Consider the following 23,724-nt stretch of genomic DNA (forward strand, 5'->3'; position numbering starts at 1 on the left):
ATTGGACCCCACAATATATTGCCTCCTTTATTGGCCTCCATGCAGTATACTGCCCCCTTTACTGGCTCCCCACACAATATACTACATCATTTATTGGCCCCCATACAGCTGGTGCCCCCTTTACAAATCCATATAGTAAGTGCCCCTTTAGAGACCCCCATTAAGTGCCTCTTTTATAGGCTCCCATACAGTAAGTGACCCCTTTTCTGGTCCCACATACTATACTATCCCCGATACTAGCCTCCAGAGACATGGTTTAGAAACAGTTTTGATGGAGGTAGAATTAGAAGTAGAATCCTCCTACAGGTCAACCATCATCCTCATGATTACACAATGGGGTAGACTTATGAAGACTGGAACTATTATTGCCAGTCTTCATAACCCCGAACTTGGCGGAGTGTACGCCTCATTTATGACTTGCACCCTCTGCTGAGACGTATACCTGTATGCCAGCTCATAGCTTACAATGCATAATAAATATGCCCCAATATTCCTGTCAGAAATCATTACAATGATATTTGAATTTACCGATTTTTACTATTTTTTTCCTTGAAAGTGATAAATTTAGAAAACAAAAACCGCACAAAAAACCAACATATTAACAATGTGAATATTTATTAACACAAACAAGAACTGCATACTGGTCCATGGGTAAAGAAATACAGAAGTGTGGGCCGTAAACCCCTGAAATACTGCCCCCTGTTGCCAAATTACCAGTATTGTATGGCCTTGTATTCATACTGATATCATTAGAATTAGTGCAGATGTGCTGTAACCCATAGCAACAAATCCAAAAAACTGAGATCGTGCAAGGTAAGCATTGTAAGGAAAGATCTGATTCGTGCCATGTAATGCAGCACACCTGTATTATCACCCAACTGTTTGGTAATGGGTGGGGGTCCCAGCGGTAAGACCCCCCATCTATCCAGCGGAAAGGTGAAAAATGCTTTAGGCAGGAATACCCCTTTAACTCCCGAATGCTGATCTCAGTTTCTTGCTTCTTTGGCATTACTGGGGTCAGTAGTCGTCCCACAGGACAAGGGCTCAGTAAATGGTGTCAGGTGATATTTCCAAATAAACAGCCATGCAATGCTCATTCTGTAGCAGCAAAATCATCCATCATGGGCACAGTGTCGGAGCTGATCGGTATAGAATATCATGTGCATAAAACTGCTTGGAAGGCACAATACCCAGATACTCGTGCACTGCACACACTGGAAGTGCTGCAATGCTTTGCATGTCCCCGCCATGTATTATGGCTGATACCTTCGTAGTGAAATTGTGGGGTTCCCTTACTTACTTGCTTCCTGATATATTATATATTATAATAAATAAGCTAAAAATGATCTAGCTTCTACTATAACATGATTTTGGGTCAGTGGGCTCAGTGCGTCAGGATTATTGTATCAGTGGGAATGCAGGCTTTAACTATTACAATGCCACTGGGTACCATTTACAACAACAGTCTTTGAAGTAACCACAGCTGCAATACCCATTGTGTGCCAGGCATTGTACTAAAGACCCTGCTGCACTGGAAGTCATCTGTAGTCAGACACAGTTCTGGTCTTCTGTTCACAAGGAACTAAGCTACTTTCCTAGAAGTTCTACAAGATCCCCTGAGACGCTCAGAGAAGTACAGTATAGAGAGGACCAGAAGGAGTCCTGAGCATTCCTGAAGGGTTAATCATGCTTCTTATTGTTGTCTGTGGTTTGCACGGAAGATAAGAAGTCCACTATGAGTTTTGCTGATTTTCGCGGTCGCTCCATCACTACTGAATGCCCACAGTGCTCCAGGATCTCCACTTGGCTTCCAGGTATTGCCTTAGCCAAGACTTCTGCTCCCGAAACATCAAGAACCTAAGAAAAATGTGGAAACAACTTATATTTGTGTCTTATATCTCAGCGAGTTTAGGTTTCAGATTAAGGCTAAAGCCCCATGCGGCGTTTTACAATAACTGTGTAGTGGATGGGATTCTAGTGAATTCCATCCCCACAGTGCGAGAAAATACATGCTGCGATTTCCAAAATCGTTGCAGTTTTGGAAATCGCAATATGTTGATTATACCAACAGGAATGCCAATGGTTTTCCTATAGGTATTATGGAAGCAGAAGGTCTGCAGAGTAAACCTCTGTGAACTTTCTGTGAAAAGAACTATGAGCTTTTGCTGCCACAGTTTTACCCACAGCGCTTTTTTTTGCTGCGGGATGCTACGTGGGGCCAAGGCCTAAAGGCTTTTTCTTGGATTTAAATATTGATATTCTGTCCTTATAGGACAGGTTCTCAGGTTTGAATGGGTCTTCAATATCAGATTGGTGGAGGTTTGATATTCAGCACCGCTACCGATCAGCAGCACCACTTCTCAGGCTGGTGATATCACGTTCATCAGTCACATGGTCTGCTTGCAGCTTAGCCCCATTTAATTGAATGGAGCGGAGTAACAATACCAGACACAGCCACTATACAAGGTAAAGCAACAGTGTCTGGTAAGCAATAAAAAGGCCACGGCACCCGTCTGAATGCTAAAACTTTAAACAGCTGATCGGTGGGACCCCCACTTATCTGATATGGATGGCCTATCCTAAGGAAATCCTAGAACAAATACATACCTGGTCCTGCTTGCCCCATATTATCTGAGTAGGAGCAGTAATGTTATGCATGCTCTCATGTAACATGTGACGGGACTTCTCTTCAACCATATCTAAAAATACTGAACAAAGAAGACTGTGTCCATTATCATCTCTAGGTTAACACATGATATGTTATTATTTGTCATTCATAAATAATCCTAAAAATAAAATCTTATAAATATCAGTCATTAGTATATGCGGGTTGCTATATGCTACCTTTATATTGCTCCATATTACGTAAGCCCTTGCAAAAACATAATCCATAAAAAGGGAAAGGAAAGAAATGTGCATGCATGGCCACCTCTCCATTCGCAGGGGCGACTACAGCATAACCTGTGGATCTGCCAGAAATCTTTGCCATAAGTGGCCAAAACCTTTTTAACAATTTACTTTAATACTCATAAAAATATATAGTACATGTGATAGGACGCAATGGATTTCATTGCCTGCTGAGCAGCCGTCTATTGTTAATGATATTGCGATGCTTCCTACCATCTGTCAATAAATGTCCATTTATTTCTACTGTATGGCCAACCACTAGAGATAAGCAGGTTTGTACATGATATACATACGTTCACATATCATACACCTATTGTCACTTACATTTTCTATAAAACTCATTGTGAGGAATCCGAACATCAACAAGTCCTTGTAAGACCTGAAAATAAAGATTTATAGGGATTAGATCAAAGTTATACATGGCCGAATGAATGATCCCATAAACTGCACCAAGTCTTCGCAACCCGCCCAATGATGCTTATGTCCCCGAATTATTATATTTCATTAAAGGCTAAGTTTTAGAACTATTAGAGTCTTCAATTTTGACTTCTGTGAATATAGGATAAAGTATCACATTATTGTGACATCCAGATACACAAGGGATTTGGTTAGTAGGGCAGAGAACTCGCGGCCACAGAGAATTCTGTGCCAAACCTACTAGCAAGAGCCATCTGTGCCCAGATCTGTAGAGAGCAGATTCCTTACAGTGGCATATACACAAGAAGCTCACATATATCATTAAACCTGGAAATGCTCAGGTTTTCTGACACATGTACAATACAATTTAACAGTAATGTGTCATAATACATGGCAAGAACAGACATTTTTAGTGACAACCAATATGGCCGACATTATAGTTCTATCAGCTTTCCTAGACTCCTTGTTGGCACATTAGCTTTGATGAGTGAAAAATGTGCAGCATATTACACTACCACTTACAATACAATGCACAGGGTGAAATCTGTGGGTAATAACTGTGTAAGCGGCCATTTTCTCGTGGCCTGTGGGCATGCGCAGTCTGCTCTGCTCGAGGCCTAGAAGTCTGAAACATGCCCCAGAAGAAGAGGATGTTGCTGACAAAGATGGAGGCGGCGCTGGAGAGAGTTCTCTCGCAGCATTGGGGACGCCCTCAGTGCTGTTTGAGTGCTGGGGCCCGCCCCCAGTGCTGCGAGAAAACTCATTTGCATACTGACAAAAACCGGGATTCCTACGGAACGGTGGCGCCGAGAAGACAACGAGAAAGGAAGGAGAAGAATAGCCTTTCTTAAGGCTATTCCGATGTGTTACTCATAAAAAAAAGCGTTTGTATGATAGGATCCCTTTAACTATAGTGTAAAACAAGACATATTGTACCTATAAATTCATTTATACCTGCTGTGGGATCCGGAAGCGGACATATGAACAAAGCTTCAACATTTGCTCCATTTCTTCTGCAGTGGACGGAATAAGGGGAATTTTTTGGTCGTTGCCAGATTTCTTTATGTCTTGCAGCTGTCTCAGGAATTTGCTATCTGTAGGATACTGCAAACCTAAACATAGAGACGAATGACAATGAATTAATAGATACGACAGATTGTCAAATACAAACCAAAATAAGGCTGTGTTCACTCTAGTCTCATGATTTCCACTTTTGTAGTAGCAACAATGGATGTAACATATCTGTTTTTTTCTCTATTAACTTATAATGGGTCAGTCTATTTTCCATGAGATATCACTATGTCATGCTGGATAACTCACCGCAGCACGGTACAATATTCACTAAGTACTAACACAACTGAGAAAAGAGTATTTTTTTACACTTTTTATAAATGTTCCTAATATTTCACTTGCAGCTTTCAGACATAACTACAGGATTACTGCGACCCATTCTTCTGATAGGTCAGGCATCTGGATGTCGGACCTGAACCTATCAGACGTTTATGGAATATCCTACGGAAAAGAGGATTTCCACTCAAAATGTAAAAGTGGCCCTATACTTGTACAGATGAAGCTGATTGGCTGACTTTAAGGGGCCACAATAATGGGTAACTATGCCATAGCAATTATTTCAGATGTATATCCCCCTCTAATACATACTTGTCAATCCTCTGTTATCGGGAACCTTCAGGATTTGTTTCACATTGGATTCCTTATAAAGCTATGTCTCTAGTAATAAGGAAGCTAAAACATCCTAGTGTGAATAGTCTCTAAACAGACATACCAGCATAGAGTTATATTATACAGTCAGTGCATTTACCTGCAGGACAAATGAGAGTCAAGCTGGAGATCTCGGAGGGATACTGAGAAGCATAAACCCCGGCGACACATCCCCCCATGGAGGTACCCACAAGGTGGAAAGGCTTCTTATTCAAGTTTATGCTTTCAACAAACTGTCAATCAGAAAAAAAAACAGACCATGACAGTTTTTTATTTTTTTCATGTACTGGACTGACTTTTATGTATCATATCATATGTGTCATAAAAAAAGGATCAGGGGGCAACACGGTGGCTCAGTGGTTAGCACTGCAGCCTTGCAGTGCTGGAGTCCTGGGTTCAAATCCTGCCAGGAACATCTGCAAGGAGTTTGTATGTTCACCTTGTGAGCCCTACATAGGGCTCACAATCTACAAAAAAAGAATAAAAAAAAAGGATCAGGCAGGTTGAAATCCAACAGCCCGACCCTTAATTCCTCTAACATCTACTGTCGTGGAAAGTTGGGACACTCCAGTAGACATATTGTTGGCTTGTCCTATCAAAATCGTCATGTTTGGACAACATACATCCAGTGTGTAAAGCAACCTTTAAGAGTCTGGCATACCACTCATTTGTAATACAATATAATTCTATGTAAAGGTTGTAACAATATAGAGTAGTGGTCCACCTGATATATTTAAGGGGTTGTCTGGGATTTACATAAATTGAGCCAGAAGCAAGGGAAGGGAACAAAAAACCCTACATTCGCTTTATCAATCCCTCACCAGTGCACTGCTATGGTGATCCCTGCCAGTCTCTGCTCACATGACTAGCTGCAGCAGTGATGTCAGTATGTACAGCATAATACAGCTGAGACCAGTGATTGGCTGTAGCAGTCACACGCCCAAGTACAACACATGGTCACTGCAGGGAAGTAAACAGAGACCAGCCGGGACCACTGAAGTAGTGGCACTGGAGTGCGGAGTGCAGGTTAAGAGGTAAGCACAGATGTGAAATTTTACAATTTAATTACCTTCCATAGTTGTATATTGTTTCACTTTCTTATAATTTTTTATAACGAAAATTGAAACAATTCCAGCAGTGAAACAAATGTAAAAAAAAAAAAAAAAAAAATCACATGGCAATCACTACCATCGGGGGAAGCAACCAAGCAGACCAAACTCCCCCGCTGTCAGGCCTCCTTGGAAATATGGTCCGGAGCCAAGGAAACTTAGCAGGGAACCCTCATGTCCATTTACAGTAAGCTTTTGCTGAGCAAAAATAGGTATAAAAAATGAATATATGGACTAAGTGTTTTTTTTTCCAATTGCAATGTCTTTGTTTTAATTGTACTTTTTTATTAGATAGTAAATAGTTTACACTGAAAGCTGTAAAACCAGCGTCTTATTCCCCAGCCTTATCCCTAATACAGTTGTAGAATGTTCTTGTGTTTACTGGTTTATGTGATTTTCCGTTCTGTTGAACACGTGTTATTGGATTCTATATTGGGCATTCAATAGGGATTATTATATTTTGCAGTCATCGTGATTTCGTCTTAGCTTTTTGATTCCTTCTATTAAGTGAAAAGATGAAGCAGATGGAATTTAATCATCTTAGGCGCAGCATGACAGGGACGATTTTAATCTCTAAAGAATTAGAGAGCAGTGGCATATCTGTAGGAGAGAGTGCGACATGTGTTTATCCGCAATCTATCAAAGTGCTATTAATGTGATTGTGTCCGGGCTTCTCCTATCGCATTCACATTTGTAAAATAAGTTATGTAACATTTTGCATGGGCGTCTGGAATCTGTCAAGGTTGAACAAAGCTTAGGGGTTCAGCTGTCCTCGGCAGATACAGATTCCTTGTGGATTATAACAGATGGATACCGTTCTAGATAACGTATACTGTATCAAAGATAAAGCAGGATAAGTTTTGTTACTTTTAGGTGTAAAGGAAACCTGTCAGGTTGATATGGAATATTAAACCACTTATAGGTCCTTATGGATCAGGGGTTTAGTGTCTCATGTAAACCTGTAGCAATGCCAGGCGTGCCCACATTAAGAAAACAACCCTTTACACTTACCTAGAGTTCAGTCCCATGGGTCAAATCGAACTCATTTAAGTTGCACCTGGGGCCTGCACAGTTCTGCCATACACCCCGGCTTTACTGCAACCAAGACACGACCGACACATGTACACTGAAGACAAGGTGTGCTCCTTTGCCTTCACTGAAGAACCATGCCAAGGATGGCAGTACAGGAGCGAGGTACGCATAACTGCACGCATGGCATTAAAGAGGGATATTTGGGACACTAAGTCCTCCCTACACAAGGTCCTATGGATGTTTTAGTGTTCTAAATCACATGACAGGTTCCTTTAAAGAAAGTCTATCAACCCATACCTGGTGTATTCTTTTCACCTGACCACTGAACGAGTAGTCATCTAGAGCTGAGCGTGTGGTTCCCTCATGTCCTGGCATATCTACACAAATCAGGTGTAAGTTTTTAGGAAGGAACTGTAAGACAGAAAGGTAAAAAAAATATTAATATGGCAAGTAGGATTTCCTGCAGTTCTGACTCTGGCCACTAAGCCAAATGAGACTTCCCTATTCTGCAGGAGATTTCTTTGCAGCACTTATCAGCACTCTCATGGTCAAAGCTCACAATAGGGCATTTCACAGCTTATCTACTCCTTTCTCTGAATTATTACCTCTAAACAGGTCAAAGAGCATGCCTAGAAAATTCTTCCATAGAAGTCAATAAGGTCACCTCATTCTGTCAATGGCCCATGATCCATATCCAAGAAATATGAAGTCACAGATTATTTTAGGCTTAGTGTCAAGAGTTGGAATTGTAATATTTTAGAATATTACTTTAAATATAGATAATAACTTGGAAAATTACAAAATAACCACCAAAAATTGTTCAAAAATATGTTTAATGTAAAAATGTGAATTAAACAATAAGTCAATTTCTGGAGACACGTTCCCTGTAAGACTCTGCTCACTCCTGTAATGGAAACTTCAACATGAACATCCTTGGAGATTGTATCAAATGAGGAAAATAGCACTGAAATTGATGGACACCCTGAGCAACCTGACAAAGCCTATTCTAAGACAATGGGGTCAGTCAGATGCTGTTGGTGCCTCCTGTATGATAGAGCCATCATGGATCCATTGTAGATTGAAATCTATTATTCTGCTCGTTCCTCTCCTTGCCCCATACTTTCTTAGGGGTCTTGACAAGATGGCTGCTGGCCTTGAGCAGGGAATGGAGACAGTCCCTACACCTGAATCCCACTAACACTGATACATGACCCTTATACAGTACTCTGTTTTGTACCACGTACTGTACTTTCTGGCTTCACTACTATATTATGCAATTGATGATTGCGAGTAAGGTTTATATACTGTAGGGCTGATGTGCAGGTATTATTAATCTTCAATCGTCTCAAGGCTGTGAGTCTTATTACCTGTCCTCAGGATAGGTCAGCAATGAGAGATCAAGGAGGTCCAACTGATCTGTTCAACTGTTTGAAAGGGCCGCGGTGCTTGGCGCAACTACCATAACCTCTTTATTGTTTGCTTGGGTGCTATTAATCAGATAGCATACAGTGTAATGTAATAACCATTCGTGGAAGCGAATGGGACAAGGCTGTAAGTACATTGCGTGGTCGCTATGAAGCTAATGGTGTCCTATGTAAATAGTGAAGAGGTCACGGCGCTCACACAACCACTACATCCCTGCAAACAGTTGATCAGTGGAGGTCCCAAGTGTCAGACTCCACTTGATCTCTTACTAATGACCTATCTTGAGGATTCGTCACCCATGAAAAAACTGGGAAACGCCTTTTTAAGAACCTCTTGTATGACAAGTGAGACACAAAATAGAAGGCAAAACAGATATTACACCCACCTTGACTATGGCCAGCCACATATCCTTATGAGCAGAGAATCCATGTAACATTAGGATGGATGGCTTTGGCCCTGGTCGTCCTCGAGATGTGTAACAGAATTTGTAGTTCCCGCAGGTGACATACTTAACTTGCATCCCTAAGGCTCTGCGCCAATACCTGTAATATATATATATATATATATATACATATATGAGGCTTGGATCATGGTTTGTAAACACAAGGGTAATAGATGGCAAATTCTGTCACAGTATCACCCAAAAATGGTGCCATACGGTGACCAAATAACAGGTTCTCAATTGACATTAACATATAGTGTCTATGTAAAGGGGTCTCTGAGACTACACAATTAATGGTCAGGCCCAGTGACACACATTATTTGATGGTGTTGTCACCCTGAGCATTAAGTTTATGCAAAACTGTTCAGCCCCTAAGAAAATATAAGCCCTTTTAGTGTTGATGCAATTTAGAGTATACTAGCTAAGAGGGTGCCCACTTGGCTAGTCGATCCAAATCTGCATCAACACTAAGGCTAAGGCCCGACGGGAAGATCCGTAGCCAAAAAGTGCTGCAAGAAAAACCGCGGCAGCAACGCATCACAGTTCTTCCCACAGTGCTTTAAACAGAAAGTTTGTGGCGTTTTCTTCAGCTGACTTTCTGCTACAATTATATCTATGGGTAAACCACCGGCATTTCCGTAGATATAATTGACATGCTGCGATATCCAAAACCACTCCGGTTTTGGAAATCTCAGCGTGTCTGCACCCTGGTTTTTGTGGGCATGGGATTTGCGGCATTTCTAACCCATGCGGCCCGGCCTAAAAAGGGCTTCTATCTATGGAATGGCTGAACGGATTTGGATAAACAAAACACCAAAATGCTCAGGGTGATGGTGCCGATCAGATGATCATTGGGCTTTTCAGACCTGGTGACAGGCCCTCTATAATTGCAATTTGGTGGAGGTCGGACTGTTGATACACCACCGATCGGTTTGTACAGTAGAACACCGTACACCAGGGGTCCTCAAACTTTTTAAACAGTGGGCCGGAGGCAGAGCAGGTTGCACAGACATCGGGAGCGGTGCCCTCCAATAGGTAAAGTGAAGTGCGCTCCATGGCCTGGCCCGAGCTCCTCAGGAGCTTCATTATAAATGCACGCCTGCCGGCGTTGTCGGCGGGGCCAGACAGAAGTGTTTGGCGGGCCGCATTTGTGGCCCTCGGGCCGCAGTTTGAGGACCTCTGCCGTAAACTTACAAGGCAAACAGAAGATAAATGACACGGCCGGAGTCTTACCAGTAATATATTTTGATGAGTGCAGCCGGCCAAAGGAAGAATGAGGTCACAAAAGCCAATATGGGGATAACCAAGGTCCCACCGGCAATGAGGAACATGTTCAGCACATCCAGATCCATGTTCCTTCTGGTCAGACCCTGCCTGAAAGAAGAAAAAGAATAATCTTGAGTCCTAAATACACAAACTTTTCATGACATTTATTGCAAAAACCTTCCTTTTGTCTAAAAATTCTGAAGTTCTCACATATATGAATATGGGAATGCCAAACTGCCTACAATCCAACACTCCCCCCAGCAGACCGGTCAACAAATTGTCTCACTCACTGTCATACAATAACCCCTGCCTGTTATTGGATCCGTACCTAAAAGCAGGAATTTTTAACCCCTCACAATCACGGAAAAGACCCTGCTTACAATTGGATGGGACTACAATACTAGCAATATATTAAGGAATTAATATTTGTGGATGGCTCTCTAAGTGTTGTAGAACCAGAAGTACCAGAGTAACTTACAGAATGCAGGTAATTTCTCTGCTACATGCTATTCTATACTGGCTATAACCAAAGACACAACATGCTTCCAATGCTGCACTATTACATAAGCTTCAATATGTGACACTGGGCATGAAAACGGACTACACCATCTATACACGATGTCTTCCCAGCCTGTAACACTGCACATCAGTGATGTAAGCAGGCAGTGTATACAGCTCGTGCCGCAGTCAGTCTCTAGCTGTCAGCAGTTTTCTCCTTGTGATCAGCATTATCCAGGTTACCAGAGCTGCAGATCTCACAATGAAACTCAAGCCCACACCAATCGTCTGCTCTTCTTCCAAGATTCCCCCTGAGGTATCACAATCGCCCTTCTGTGGAGGAACTTACAAGGAGGACGCCGCTGTGCATGTGAATGCAGCAATGACACGTTACACTTGGCCAAGTACACGGACCTATGAACCGCTCACCTGCTTCACCTTTGCTCTCTATATCACAGACACTTTATGATGGGAGATAAACATGAATGCTTAAAGAGATAGGATTAACCCCTTTCTTCCTGGAAGAGCCTCGCATGAACTCACTGCTACAGAAGGAATAACGGCCACTGCAAAATCCACAGCAACGGACAGTCTGGATACATTAAAGTTATAAGGATTGATATCCCGTCCTAAGAGTAGGTCATCAATACCAGATTGGTGGGGTGTGACACCTGGCACCCACACCTATCAGCTGTTCTCAGCAGCTGATACACAGAGAAGGGAACAGGAGGAACAGCGCTGTTCTCTGTGTAGTGACTGAACCGAGGCACTGCAGCATACGTCCCATAAAGTGAATCAGAACTGATGTGCAGTAACCTGGTCTGGCCATTACATAGAGAACTGTCTGCTACTTGATTCTCCATTCTCTGTGCCCCCAAACAGAATACTGAACGCAGATGTGAACTGGGCCTGCACTGACCCTTACCTTGTGCTATAAGTTAGGTGATATTTTCTTTAATTGTCTAAGTACTATGTCATTGCGTTCATCAGGCCACCTGGCTATTTGTAGAGTCATACAGACCATAAATGTTCTACTAGGAATTCTGAAAAAGGTAAATGAAAATACGTTCTCCTTGATGGAAAACTTGCTCTAGCGCCACCTTTTGGAAGGTAGTTCCCTTTGGCTTGTTTTCTAAGGATCCTAGTGACATGGTCTAGGATTAAAGCCACACCAGAGCAGCTCCTCCAAAAATGAAAGAGAGGTGTAAGGAAGGTGCTCCTGGACAGGTTAGGCCCATGATACCAGCTTTTAGACGCCATACTACAGTTTGTAACATAGCACTAGGTCAGTAGAGCACTACTGGAATGTGGTGGAACCAGAGACTGGCGGCATGGATGTGAAGCATAGAAATCGGGGTCATGCTGTAACATGAACATGCACCAGAATTTCTTAGGGATATTTTTTTCCAGCACTTACCCAATACTAGAAATGTGTACCTAAAAAAAGTCTACTTGATTTTTTAAAGACGTATTCCACAGAAAAGGTGATAAATCTCTGTTCAATGGGGTCTAAGCAAGGGAATACCCACCTATACCAAGAATGGGCACCTCAAGTTTCCTTGAAGCAGGGGTCAAGCATGTGTGATGTTGCTCCATCGACCACTAGTCTATAGGACCACCACACTTTTCTACTTCCTGAATGGAGCGGCATTGAGCATGCTTAAGTGCATTCACACGTTCTCTTAATCGGTGTCTCATAACAGAGAATTATTATTTACTGTGAATAGGTGAAAGGCTATTATTTTAGGAATAAAGGCTTTGACCAATACTGGAAAAACTGGGCATGGAAAAACCAATATCCTGTCATAAAACTTAGAAGCTCCAGCCTGAGCCTGCACAGCATAGAAGAAACAAAGGGCACACACATAGACATAGTTTTGGGTTAGTTGTAGCAGGAGGAATGACCTGCAGGTAAAAGGTATTGTGGAAATGTACTCGACCTTAACAGCCCATCTGTCCTTTATTGGGGCTCACCCTTTATGACCCACCCATTTGGCTTAAAAACATGGTTTTCACTAACCCATACACTGAAAATGAATTGACAGAGCTGTAAGTACGGCATCTATTCACTTCAGCCTGGACACACAGCCGCAAAATGTATGGCTTTGTGTATGGACCCTTTGCAATGTATGTGTCCGTAAATGTATCCGTAATTGTGGATGAAAAGTACGGCCATGTGTATGATGCCTAAGGATCACATGAAGTCTGCAGGACAGTGAAAATAGCACTGATGACACATGGACTGGTATCTGCTAGAGATGAGCGAGTACTGTTCGGATCAGCCGATCCGAACAGCACGCTCGCATAGAAATGAATGGACGTAGCCGGCACGTGGGGGGTTAAGCGGCCGGCCGCCGTCAAAGCGGAAGTACCAGGTGCATCCATTCATTTCTATGGAGCGTGCTGTTCAGATCGGCTGATCTGAACAGTACTCGCTCATCTCTAGTATCCGCGTGTCATCTGTGGTTTTCACAGACCCATACACTGAATGGATTGACAGAGCTGCAAGTATGGCCAGGTATAGGACACAATATCTTGTGCCTCTTCACTACGGCCTGGATACACAGATGCAAAAACTATGGCGGTGTCTATGGGCCCATTAAAATGTATTGGTCCGTACTTTTATCTATAATTGTGCAAAAAAGTACGGCCATGTGTGTAAGGCCTTATGCTTAGCATCGAGGTATCGGGGATGACCTGTTACTGAAGACACACCATCAATCCATCTTAATGCGGGACGGAAGACACTTTAATTGGCCATATGTGAAAGTATTGTCCTAGGTCACCGCCATGTCAGTCAGGTATGCAAAAGAAGGTTGATGTGAGTGAATAACACCTCCAGTGCCAAGGCCAGGGCACCCACCTGCTATTATCTATGGTGGCATCATGTGACATAGGGACCCCCTCAATCTCCATGGCCTGGGGGCAACTACCCCTACAACTATGTCCTTATAGACCGGTGGCTGAAAGCTCACGTAAGGCCATTCAGTTGTCTCACCATAGTAGACACTACAGGATTTTTGGCAGGACCCCATAGACCTTGGACTATTAGTAGTTAATAACATAGTAATAGGAACCCCAACAATTTATGGGCAACAAAATAAAAAGTATGACAGATGAAGTAATATGGAGTCCACAGAGGTTTCATATTGAGGGTTTTTTTTCCATATATATCCACAAATAAATAATTCTGCCATGTTCTATCAGACGCCATATTACAGAGAGACGGGACAGGGTTATCAAAACAGTCTAACAGCAAAACTGTCTGAGTTGCCTATGGCAACCAATCACAGCGCAGCTTTCATTTTTCAGCAACAGAATACAACATAAAAGCTGTGCTGTGATTGGTTGCTATAATGGAAATCTACTAATTTACCAGTTAAAATGGATCTTCAAGGCCGCACTAGCCCAGAAAACACCACAAACATGGAGTCCTGTGCCCTGCGGAGGGGGTGGAGCTAATGCCCCAAAGATTTTGGCCAATAATTCCAGCCAGTTCAACTGTACACTACACACCCCATGATACTATTATCAATATAGGTGGGATATATGGGTACAGAGGCCTTACAGGGAACAGTGAGAGGCCTCAGAGAATAGGATGCAACGTCAGTCTGTACTGACACGCACATTGATGGGCAAAGCTTCAGCCCGACGCGTCTTTTGATCAAGATTCACTGAGATAGAGAGGAGATGAGGTAAAAGCACTAGATGTATTTAGGATGTGAAGGCCCGGATACTGGCAGGAATTTAAACCCTTTGGCGAATCCCACGCACAAATTGCGGAAAAATACATTCAGCAGACGCTATGTGATTTTCCGAAACCCTTGCGATTTTGGAAATTGCAGCAAGTCAATTATACCTACGGAAATTTCACTATAGGTATAATGGAAGCAGAAAGTGCACAGAGGAAAATTCGTCGAACTTTCTGTGAAAAGCGCTGTGGGAAAAACTGCAATAAGTTGCCACTGTGGTTTTCCCTGCAGCACTTTTTTTTGCTGCAGGGAACCTGCTATGTGGGGCCTTAGCCTCAAAGGACTGTCTGTGTTCATTTGAATGGGACACAACTGCACAGTGGCTATTAGGTAGCTGGCGTCTAATATAATGATAAAGTGGCCCCTTCAAACAGCTGATCATTGGGAGAGTCTGATCATTGGGAGAGTCTGATCATTGGGAGAGTCTGATCATTGGGAGAGTCTGATCATTGGGAGAGTCTGATCATTGGGAGAGTCTGATCATTGGGAGAGTCTGATCATTGGGAGAGTCTGATCATTGGGAGAGTCTGATCATTGGGAGAGTCTGATCATTGGGAGAGTCTGTCCCCTACTGAACTGATTCTAAGGACAAGGTCATCAGTAGTGTAACACAGAAAACCCATTTCACTTGCCTCTGTCAGTCTGTGCACGTACTACTCCACTGTGTGTATGACACCCGAGGAAGACAAAAACACAGTCCCAAATTTACTATTGAGATTATGACTAGACACTGACATGAACATGGTACATCTCTGATGCAATGGGGCACAGCTTTGGCGCATCTAAAACAACTCAACTTTCTAAACATGCGGATTCTTCGAATAAAGGACGTAGTTTAAACGTAACAGATGGGCCAAAAAAGGACCAACATGGAGAGGAATTATATAGGCGATAATGTGGAGCACATTTGGCTCGGGCTCCTTTCTTGTGCCATAGGGGCGCCATGCCCGGCTTCTCGCTCATCCACTTTCTACAATTGTGGGCGGAGATCGGGGCGAGGATCTCTTAGTCTATATTTATTATGAGTCATATAGGAAAGCTACTCCTAACATTCTGGCCACCGACGTACACCTTATTTATTAAGGGTTCAGAGACTCTGAATACATCGGTCACACCGCGCGTCTGTCAGGGCCCTTATTACATCATAATCTGCCCCACTGTGTCCTAAAAATGGTATAAACACAGCAGACAGTCTAAAGAAATATCACATTTATCATCCAGCATTAGGCACTGTGGTAAATCTGGAAAATTTTCAGCCTGCCTGTGTAAGTTTGCATTGTCTAACTCATAGTAAATCTGGGCCACAGTGTGAACACGTCCTTAGCTTTGCATATCCAGTACCATTAAATAAAACTGCAATGTATAAAACAACTATTGATGCTGTGTGCAAAGTGATGTGACAAGTCCCTCACTCTTCATGACAACATATAATAATAATAATAATAATAATAATAATAATATACAGTCATTAATACATAATATACTATATAATATATAGCAAATATACAATATACTGTGTAATAATATATAGAAATAATAATAATCCTACTTCTTACTAATATTATAGAGGTGATAGTTTGCGTGTTTGGATGTTTGTGGGTTTGTGTGTTTGGATGTTTGTACCTCAATAACGCAAAAAAACGCTCAACTGATTTGCGTGAAATTTTCCACAAAGTTCATAGGCAGGATTGAAAGATAGGCTACTTTTCGTCATAATCACGGACATACGTTCTTGCCAGGAGCCGCAGAAAACCAGAACTCATGGCAGCAGGTCTGCAATCCCACACACTTCTTAGCATGGCAAGCCACAAACTCCCTATTGCCGTCTCCGGACTAGCCCCTAACCCCAGGCAATAACATTACATATACTTTCACACTTCCCCACTCACGTTAAGGTTACTCCAGCGGCCTGCCTCTTCCACGCTCCAGACCCGGCATCTTTGCCGAACACCAGCGCAATCGGGATCCGCGACACCGCCCGTTCAGCCACAGCAACTACACTGTATTTGCAGGAGCATGCGCACATTGCCGACGTACACAACATCTTCCGGGACGCCACCACTTGGCAGCTGTAGCCTAGGCCACAGTGCCGTAAGTCCTCAGTAGCCCGCGACAGTCCCCGACGCCGCACTCAACTTACTGGTCTTGCGCCTTCCCGACCCTCCAGCTTAGCTCTGCTGAGTATACCGTGTCATTCGGCAGTGGGACAGTGCATGTGACGGCAGGGGAGTTAGGGGGTTTTGCAGAGGGGGCCCTGCTAAAGGGGGGGGGGGGGGTGCAGGGGGTGCCCGATAGGAGGGGGGGTCTGCAGGAAAAGGGGGGGGGAGGTTGACCTGGGGTGTCGCGGGAGGGAGAGGGGTGCTGCAGGGCGGGAAGGGGCGGAGCGTGGGGAACAAGGGTGGCTGCGGGGAGCCAGGAGCAGCCGGTAGCTAAAGAGCCCGCGGGGACAGGTGAGGAGCAAATGGGACAGGGGCGCGCATGAGTGGATGTGAATCCCTAAATATCAGCGGCTCAGGGCCAACCCCAACCCGCAGACGAAGTCGCGGACAGATGCTAATATACCATAAATACATAATGTACTGTATAATACATACACCGTACACTGTATACTGTACACTGTACATACACAATATACTGTATAATAACATATAGTACATACGTAATATACTGTATAATAACATATAGTACATACGTAATATACTGTATAATAACATATAGTACATACATAATATACTGTATAATAACATATAGTACATACGTAATATACTGTATAATAACATATAGTACATATGTAATATACTGTATAATAACATATAGTACATACACAATATACTGTATAATAACATACAGTACATACACAATATACTGTATAATACTACATAAATATTATAAAGTATACGACCTAATAAATAAATATTGACGGTTTCCAGAATTAATCGATTCGCCTTTTGCGCCAATGTCCTATCAATGAGCCGTATTTTCGCCATTTTAGACAATAAATTAAAAATACATTTGCAAATTTTATAAAAGAAAAATAAATAATAAAACTAGAAGTATCAGAGCTTGTAAATATTTATCCAACATGGATGCCATTATTTTCAGAGCGCGGTACGGAAAGCTCGGGTATTTTCCCTTATTTTATCTTAGTAATGGCTACGGTGAGATTGGCGCAGGTGCCGCCATGGAACATAAAGTGCTTTATACCATAGTCATGGTGAAACCTGTACAAGAGAGTAGATTTGTCCGGCAGCCTGAGTGTGCCCGGTGTTCTGGGTACACACAATACCATAGAGGCACAATGTGACATCTCCCTTATCAATGACAGCTGGCACACATGGCATAGGTGAACTATGGAAGCCAATGGGAGGCAGAGCAGATTGATGATGATGATGATGACAAGTAGTGATACAATGTAACACAATGTGACACTGACATAACACTAAGTGACACACACAATGCTCACGTCCTGTCAGTGCTGGGGACACACAGCTGCACGGTGCTGGATGGAGACAGACCGAGCACCGAGCCGCTCACCTACCCGGCCCTGGCTCCAGAGGATCCTCCGGTTGGTGCCGGGATCTCACTGCGGGATCAGACCCGGAACTGCCGCACTCATTAAAGGCGCTGGATCAAAGAGCAGTAACAGCAGTGAATGCGCCGACGGAAATTACCACTCACCGCCACTAGATGGCAGTGGTACTGCGGGAACCGCTGCTGGAGCGCAGGCACCGCGCATACACTGTATACAGTATATAGTATATGTAGCTACAGTATGTAAGACAGGCTGAGCACACTATACACACTATCATTCCAAGATATGTGCACTATATTTAGTATATACAGCTACAGTATGTATAGCACAGGCTGAGCACACTATACACACTATCATTCCAAGATGTGATCACTATATACATTATATACAGTTACAGTATGTATAGCACAGGCTGAGCACACTATACACACTATCATTCCAAGATGTGATCACTATATACATTATATACAGTTACAGTATGTATAGCACAGGCTGAGCACACTATACACACTATCATTCCAAGATGTGACCACTATATACATTATATACAGTTACAGTATGTATAGCACAGGCTGAGCACACTATACACACTATCATTCCAAGATGTGACCACTATATACATTATATACAGTTACAGTATGTATAGCACAGGCTGAGCACACTATACACACTATCATTCCAAGATGTGATCACTATATACATTATATACAGTTACAGTATGTATAGCACAGGCTGAGCACACTATACACACTATCATTCCAAGATGTGATCACTATATACAGTATATACAGCTACAATATGTATAGGACAGGCTGAGCACACTGTACACACTATCATTCCAAGATGTGACCACTATATACTGTATATACAGCTACAGTACAGTCTTCCTTACACACAGAAACAGATCAGATTATTTCTTCCACTCTGGGGCTATAAAGTAAATTGAGCGGCATATTCTTCTGTAACTCCCATGATGTGTTCTAGCTTGGGCTAAAATGTCTGAACACTATTGTACCGAGCTGGACCTTTTCCTAATCACCATGTGTTCACTCTTCCTGCATCCGTTGTACTGAGGAAGGTCTAAATTGACCGAAACGTCTACTTGTATAACTCTGGATGCTTAAAATAAATATATGAAAAATTCCCATTGAGTGCCAGAAATATTCTTTCTTTATTGTACCGAGCTGTCACCGCATTATAATAATAAATAATAATACATTGTATTTATATAGCGCCAACATATTCCGCAGTGCTGTACAATTTGTAGGGTTCAAATACAGACAGAAAGATACATAACGAAAGTCATTTCACACAATGGGAATGAGGGCCCTGCTCGCAAGAGCTTACAATCTATGACTATAAGGCTGGGTTCACACTACTGCCGCTGTCTGCCCCAGGGTTTCTGTCATAAACCCCTGGAAAATTAGAAAGTGGACGGCGGTCAGCTTTAAAACCCATTCATTTGAAACCATAAAAATGAATGTTTTTTATGCTGATCGCTGGCAAGCCATCCCCTGTCCAGCTTCCCTGGGGTTTAATGACGGAAACCCCGTGCAGGCAGTGGCGGTGGTGTGAACGGTGCTTAATACAGTGAGCTCTATGTTCGTGTATGAGGTCAGTTCGGGAGATATGGCCCATGCACAAACCGTTTTCTACAGATAGGATTCAGTCGCGTGTATGAGACCTAAGTTTGCGCTGCCTGTTGGTGAATCTGCGCCTATATTTCCACATTTATATTTTTGGTTGCAATTTTTGAAAGCATAACCAGATGCGGAACATAAAAAGAGGGAACCTAGGGGTCACACGATGGCTCAGTGGTTAGCACTGCAGCCTTGCAGCGCTGGAGTCCTGGTGTTCAAATCCCACCAAGGGCAAAAAACCATCTGCAAGGAGTTTGTATGTTCTCCCCATGTTTGCATGGATTTCCATCCCATATTCCAAAAAAAGACATACTGTTAGGGAAAAATGTACATTGTGAGCTCTATGTGGGGCTCACAATCTACATATAAATAAATAAAAATAAAAAGAGGGAACCTATAAGGTTAAAGCCCCACACGGTGGTAAAGCTGCTTTTTTTGTTGCAGACTATGCTGGGTTTTTATTTTGACCCAAAGCTATGAATTGATTGAGCTGAAGGGAGAAGTACAAGAGCTTCCTAGATATTTCCCATTCCTTCTGTAGCAACTACTTGGCTCAAAAAAACAGAGCAAAAAAAGCCATGTTTCTGCAACATAGGGCCTCATGCACATGTGTACTGTGCCTCAAAGAAACGCAGCAAAATCTGCAACATAAAAAAAGCTGCATTTCTGCAACGTGGGGCCTCAGTCTTAGCAAGATATAGCAGCAAAAAAAAAAAAAAAAGCTACAGAAAAAAAGCAGTGGAAACACATCATGGTTTTTCCACAGAAAGTCTGCAGAATTTTCCTCTGTGGACTTTCGGCCTCTGTTATGCCTGTACGAAAAATTGCCAACATTTCCGTAGGTATAACTGACGTGCTGCGATTTGCAAAAACACAAGCGTTTTTAAAATTAGCATTTTTTTCTGCAATGTGTAGATGGGATTAGCCCGAATTCCATCCACTTTGCAGTGACTATAAACTGTTTTATAGGTCTAAGTATGGCTTTCCTTGGTCCTATGATGTTGGTCATAGTAACATATAATATAATAGTCATGTGGTTTCAAGGTTGGCATCTAGGTTGGTCACTGAAGGAAGGGGTATCAGTTAGATAAGTATATCGGAACATACAATTTTACTATTACAAGGACAAATACATTTTAGTATAACTCGAAGACCTCCATAATGGCATCAGTAAGTGCCCTGTAATGTGCCGGCCTGCAGCGAAACACAGTAACATTGCAGCTCTTCTCCCAATATCATCTATTCTCATGGGACTCCCAGCCGCCGGCCGTTCTCAGGGAAACCAGATAATTCATTTAAAGTGAAGTTTCCCTATAATAATTACTGAAATTATCTTTAGGAACTGCAATATCAGCAAAACTGAACTTATTCCCAGAACTGAGGCAGAAAGGAAAAGAGAAGTCTTGAGGAGCCACTTGGCACAGACTCCTGGCAGGGAAAGGAACAACTCACCAGACGGGTTTGACGTGGGAGGAGAATGACTTGTTCTTTGAAGGCGCCTTCTCAAGGTGTGCTGTAACCTGCCAAATGATTTGGGGGAGTGTATTCAATGACAGAAAGCCCTGTAAAGCAAGTAAAAGGGGGTCTCTGCTTTAGATACATCTAAAGGACAAAGGGACAGGGTTGTGTTGAAGGGGGTAAGGTGCGCAGAGGCGTGGCTTATCTGACGTAAATTTTGTTCCTTTTTCTGTCATCTGAAAGTTGGGAGGTATGTCCAATAATAATGATAATAATAATAATAATAATAATAATAATAATAATAATAATAATGGTATTTATATGGCACCAATATATTCTGCAGCACTTTACAAATTATAGGACTCAGGTAGAGGCAAAATGCGACATTACAGAGTAATAAACCAACTCACACAATGGGACTGAGGGCCCTGCTAGCAAGAGCTTACAAACTATGAGGTAGAGGGGGTGACACAAGAGGTAGCAGGGGCGGCATCGGAGATAGAAGGGCAGCATTGGAGGTAGCAGAGGCGGCATTGGAGGTAGCAGAGGCGGCATAGGAGGTAGCAGAGGCGACAAAGAAGGTAGAAGGGCGGCATAGAAAGTAGCAGAGGCGGCATAGACGGTAGCAGAGGCAGAATAGAACGTAGCAGGGTGGCATAGGAGGTAGAAGGGTGGCATAGGAGGTAGCAGGGCAGCATTGGAGGTAGCAGAGGCGGCATAGGAGATATCAGGGCAGCATTGGAGGTAGCAGAGGCAACAAAGAAGGTAGAAGGGTGGCAAAGAAAGTAGCAGAGGTGGCATAGAAGGTAGCAGAGGTAGAATTTGAGATAGCAGGGCAGCATAGGAGATAGAAGGGCAGCATAGGAGGTAGAAGGGTGGCATAGGAGGTAGAAGGGCAGCATAGGAGGTAGAAGGGCAGCATAGGAGGTAGAAGGGCAGCATAGGAGGTAGAAGGGTGGCATAGGAGGTAGAAGGGTGGCATAGGAGGTAGAAGGGCAGCATAGGAGGTAGAAGGGTGGCATAGGAGGTAGCAGGGCAGCATAGGATGTAGAAGGGCAGCATAGGAGGTAGCAGAGGCAGCATAGAAGGAAGAAGGGCGACATAGCAGGTAGCAGGGGCAGCATAAAAGTAGCAGAAGTAGCATAGAAGGCAGCATAGGTAGCATAGGAGGTAGATGGGCACCATAAGAGGTAGCAGAGGCTGCATAGAAAATAGCAGAGGCAGTATAGGAGGTAGCAGGGTGGCATAAGAGGTAGCAGAGGCAGTATAGGTGGTAGCAGAGTAGGGAAAGAAAGGAAAGGTCTGAGTCAAATATAACCCCATGGTAGTGGGTATGCCGCCATAATGTTATGGTTAGATTGCAGGCTAAAATGGAAATATCAGGGTAAGGCTGGTTAGTAGATTGTGGAAACAGCAGTTCAGTCTTTTAAAGATTCAGTTTCAAATAGAGGGAATACATGATATTAGAGACAGCAGATAGACAGTCACTGGTGTTCTGTATTAGTGCAGGGGTGATGTCACAAGAGGAGACCCACTTCCTGCTACATTGCACCAAATACTCAGCTGTGAGGGCCGTCTACTACCAAAGATTCTCTGTCCACATCCCAAACTTCACATCTGCAGACAAAAAGAGGAAACTCTACATCCTACTGGGAGAAGAAGAGGCCAGTGTGGAGATCACTGCCCAATACGTGTCCAGCTGTCACCAAACAAGAGGAAGATGAGACCCCATGGACTGTTATACCCCAAATCACCCACTCCCCCCATACAGCTGTCACCAAACAAGAGGAAGATGAGACGCATGGATTATCAAACCACCCATCCCCCATGGACTATTAAAGCCTCCACCCACCACCCAAACACCACTAAGCCCCCCCATCATCTGTCTACCCCATACTCACTGATACCCACACGCCCCAAACAAGGACACTGAAACCCCCAACCCACGGACCCCGTACCCACCCTCTCCACCACCCCCAACCTCCTTTTTGCTTTGGTAACACCAAATCTCTTATTCTTTGGTAACGCTAATAAAACTCATTTGTATCTTGTATCTGGATATAGTTGGGTGTCATCAGCATAAAGATGGTACCAAAAGCCAAATCTGTTGGTATGTCTAATAGGGGCTGTGTAGAGAGAGAAGAGCAGGGGGCCTAGGACCAAGCCCTGAGGAACCAAGAGAGCGCGGTGTCCTTGAGTCAACAGAGCGGAGCATAGTGAGGAGGAGATGATGGTCAACAGAGTCAAATGCTGCTGAGAGGTCCAGAAGAATAAGAAGAGAGAAGTCACCATTAGATTTAGCCATTAGGATATCATTGGAGACTTTTGTGAGAGTTGTTTCAGTAGAGTGCAGAGCACGGAAACCAGATTGTAAGGGGTCAAGCAGAGAGTTAGCGGAGAGAAAGCAGATTAAACGAGAATAGACCAGATTTTGGAGATGAAGGGGAGGTTAGAGACGGGTCGATAGTTAGCAGCACAGGATGGGTCCAGGAAGGGTTTCTTCAGCAGTGGAGTTATGGCAGCATGT

The 23,724-nt window shown here is 43.2% G+C and overlaps 1 protein-coding gene across 2 annotated transcripts; it reads right to left on the reverse strand.

Moving 5' to 3' along the window:
• Positions 1-613: 613 nt before the first annotated feature.
• On the reverse strand, positions 614-18,223 carry ABHD6 (abhydrolase domain containing 6, acylglycerol lipase). 2 transcript variants are annotated; one of them, XM_075287921.1, is made up of 9 exons: positions 18,106-18,223; positions 10,285-10,425; positions 8,995-9,151; positions 7,482-7,595; positions 5,144-5,276; positions 4,279-4,436; positions 3,232-3,286; positions 2,608-2,708; positions 614-1,857 (listed from the first exon to the last, which is right to left on the reverse strand). In XM_075287921.1, exons 2-9 carry the CDS (start codon positions 10,401-10,403, stop codon positions 1,681-1,683), a joined length of 1,014 nt encoding a protein of 337 aa, XP_075144022.1. In that variant the 5' UTR covers positions 10,404-10,425; positions 18,106-18,223; the 3' UTR covers positions 614-1,680. The 2 variants fall into 2 exon arrangements, with proteins under 2 accessions (XP_075144022.1, XP_075144023.1); XM_075287922.1 differs by having other exon boundaries at positions 10,285-10,421; positions 18,106-18,168.
• Between the last annotated feature and the right edge of the window lie 5,501 nt (positions 18,224-23,724).

This window comes from Leptodactylus fuscus, chromosome 9 (assembly GCF_031893055.1).
Source record: "Leptodactylus fuscus isolate aLepFus1 chromosome 9, aLepFus1.hap2, whole genome shotgun sequence".
NCBI lineage: Eukaryota > Metazoa > Chordata > Amphibia > Anura > Leptodactylidae > Leptodactylus > Leptodactylus fuscus.

Coding starts and splice junctions, on each gene's coding strand:
- ABHD6 (XM_075287921.1), bottom strand. CDS start 10,403: ATGGATCTGGATGTGCTGAACATGTTCCTCATTGCCGGTGGGACCTTG. Junction 4,437..5,143: donor GACTCTCATTTGTCCTGCAG/GTAAATGCACTG, acceptor CTCTATGTTTAG/GTTTGCAGTATCCTACAGAT. Junction 1,858..2,607: donor TATGGGGCAAGCAGGACCAG/GTATGTATTTGT, acceptor CATTTTTCTTAG/GTTCTTGATGTTTCGGGAGC.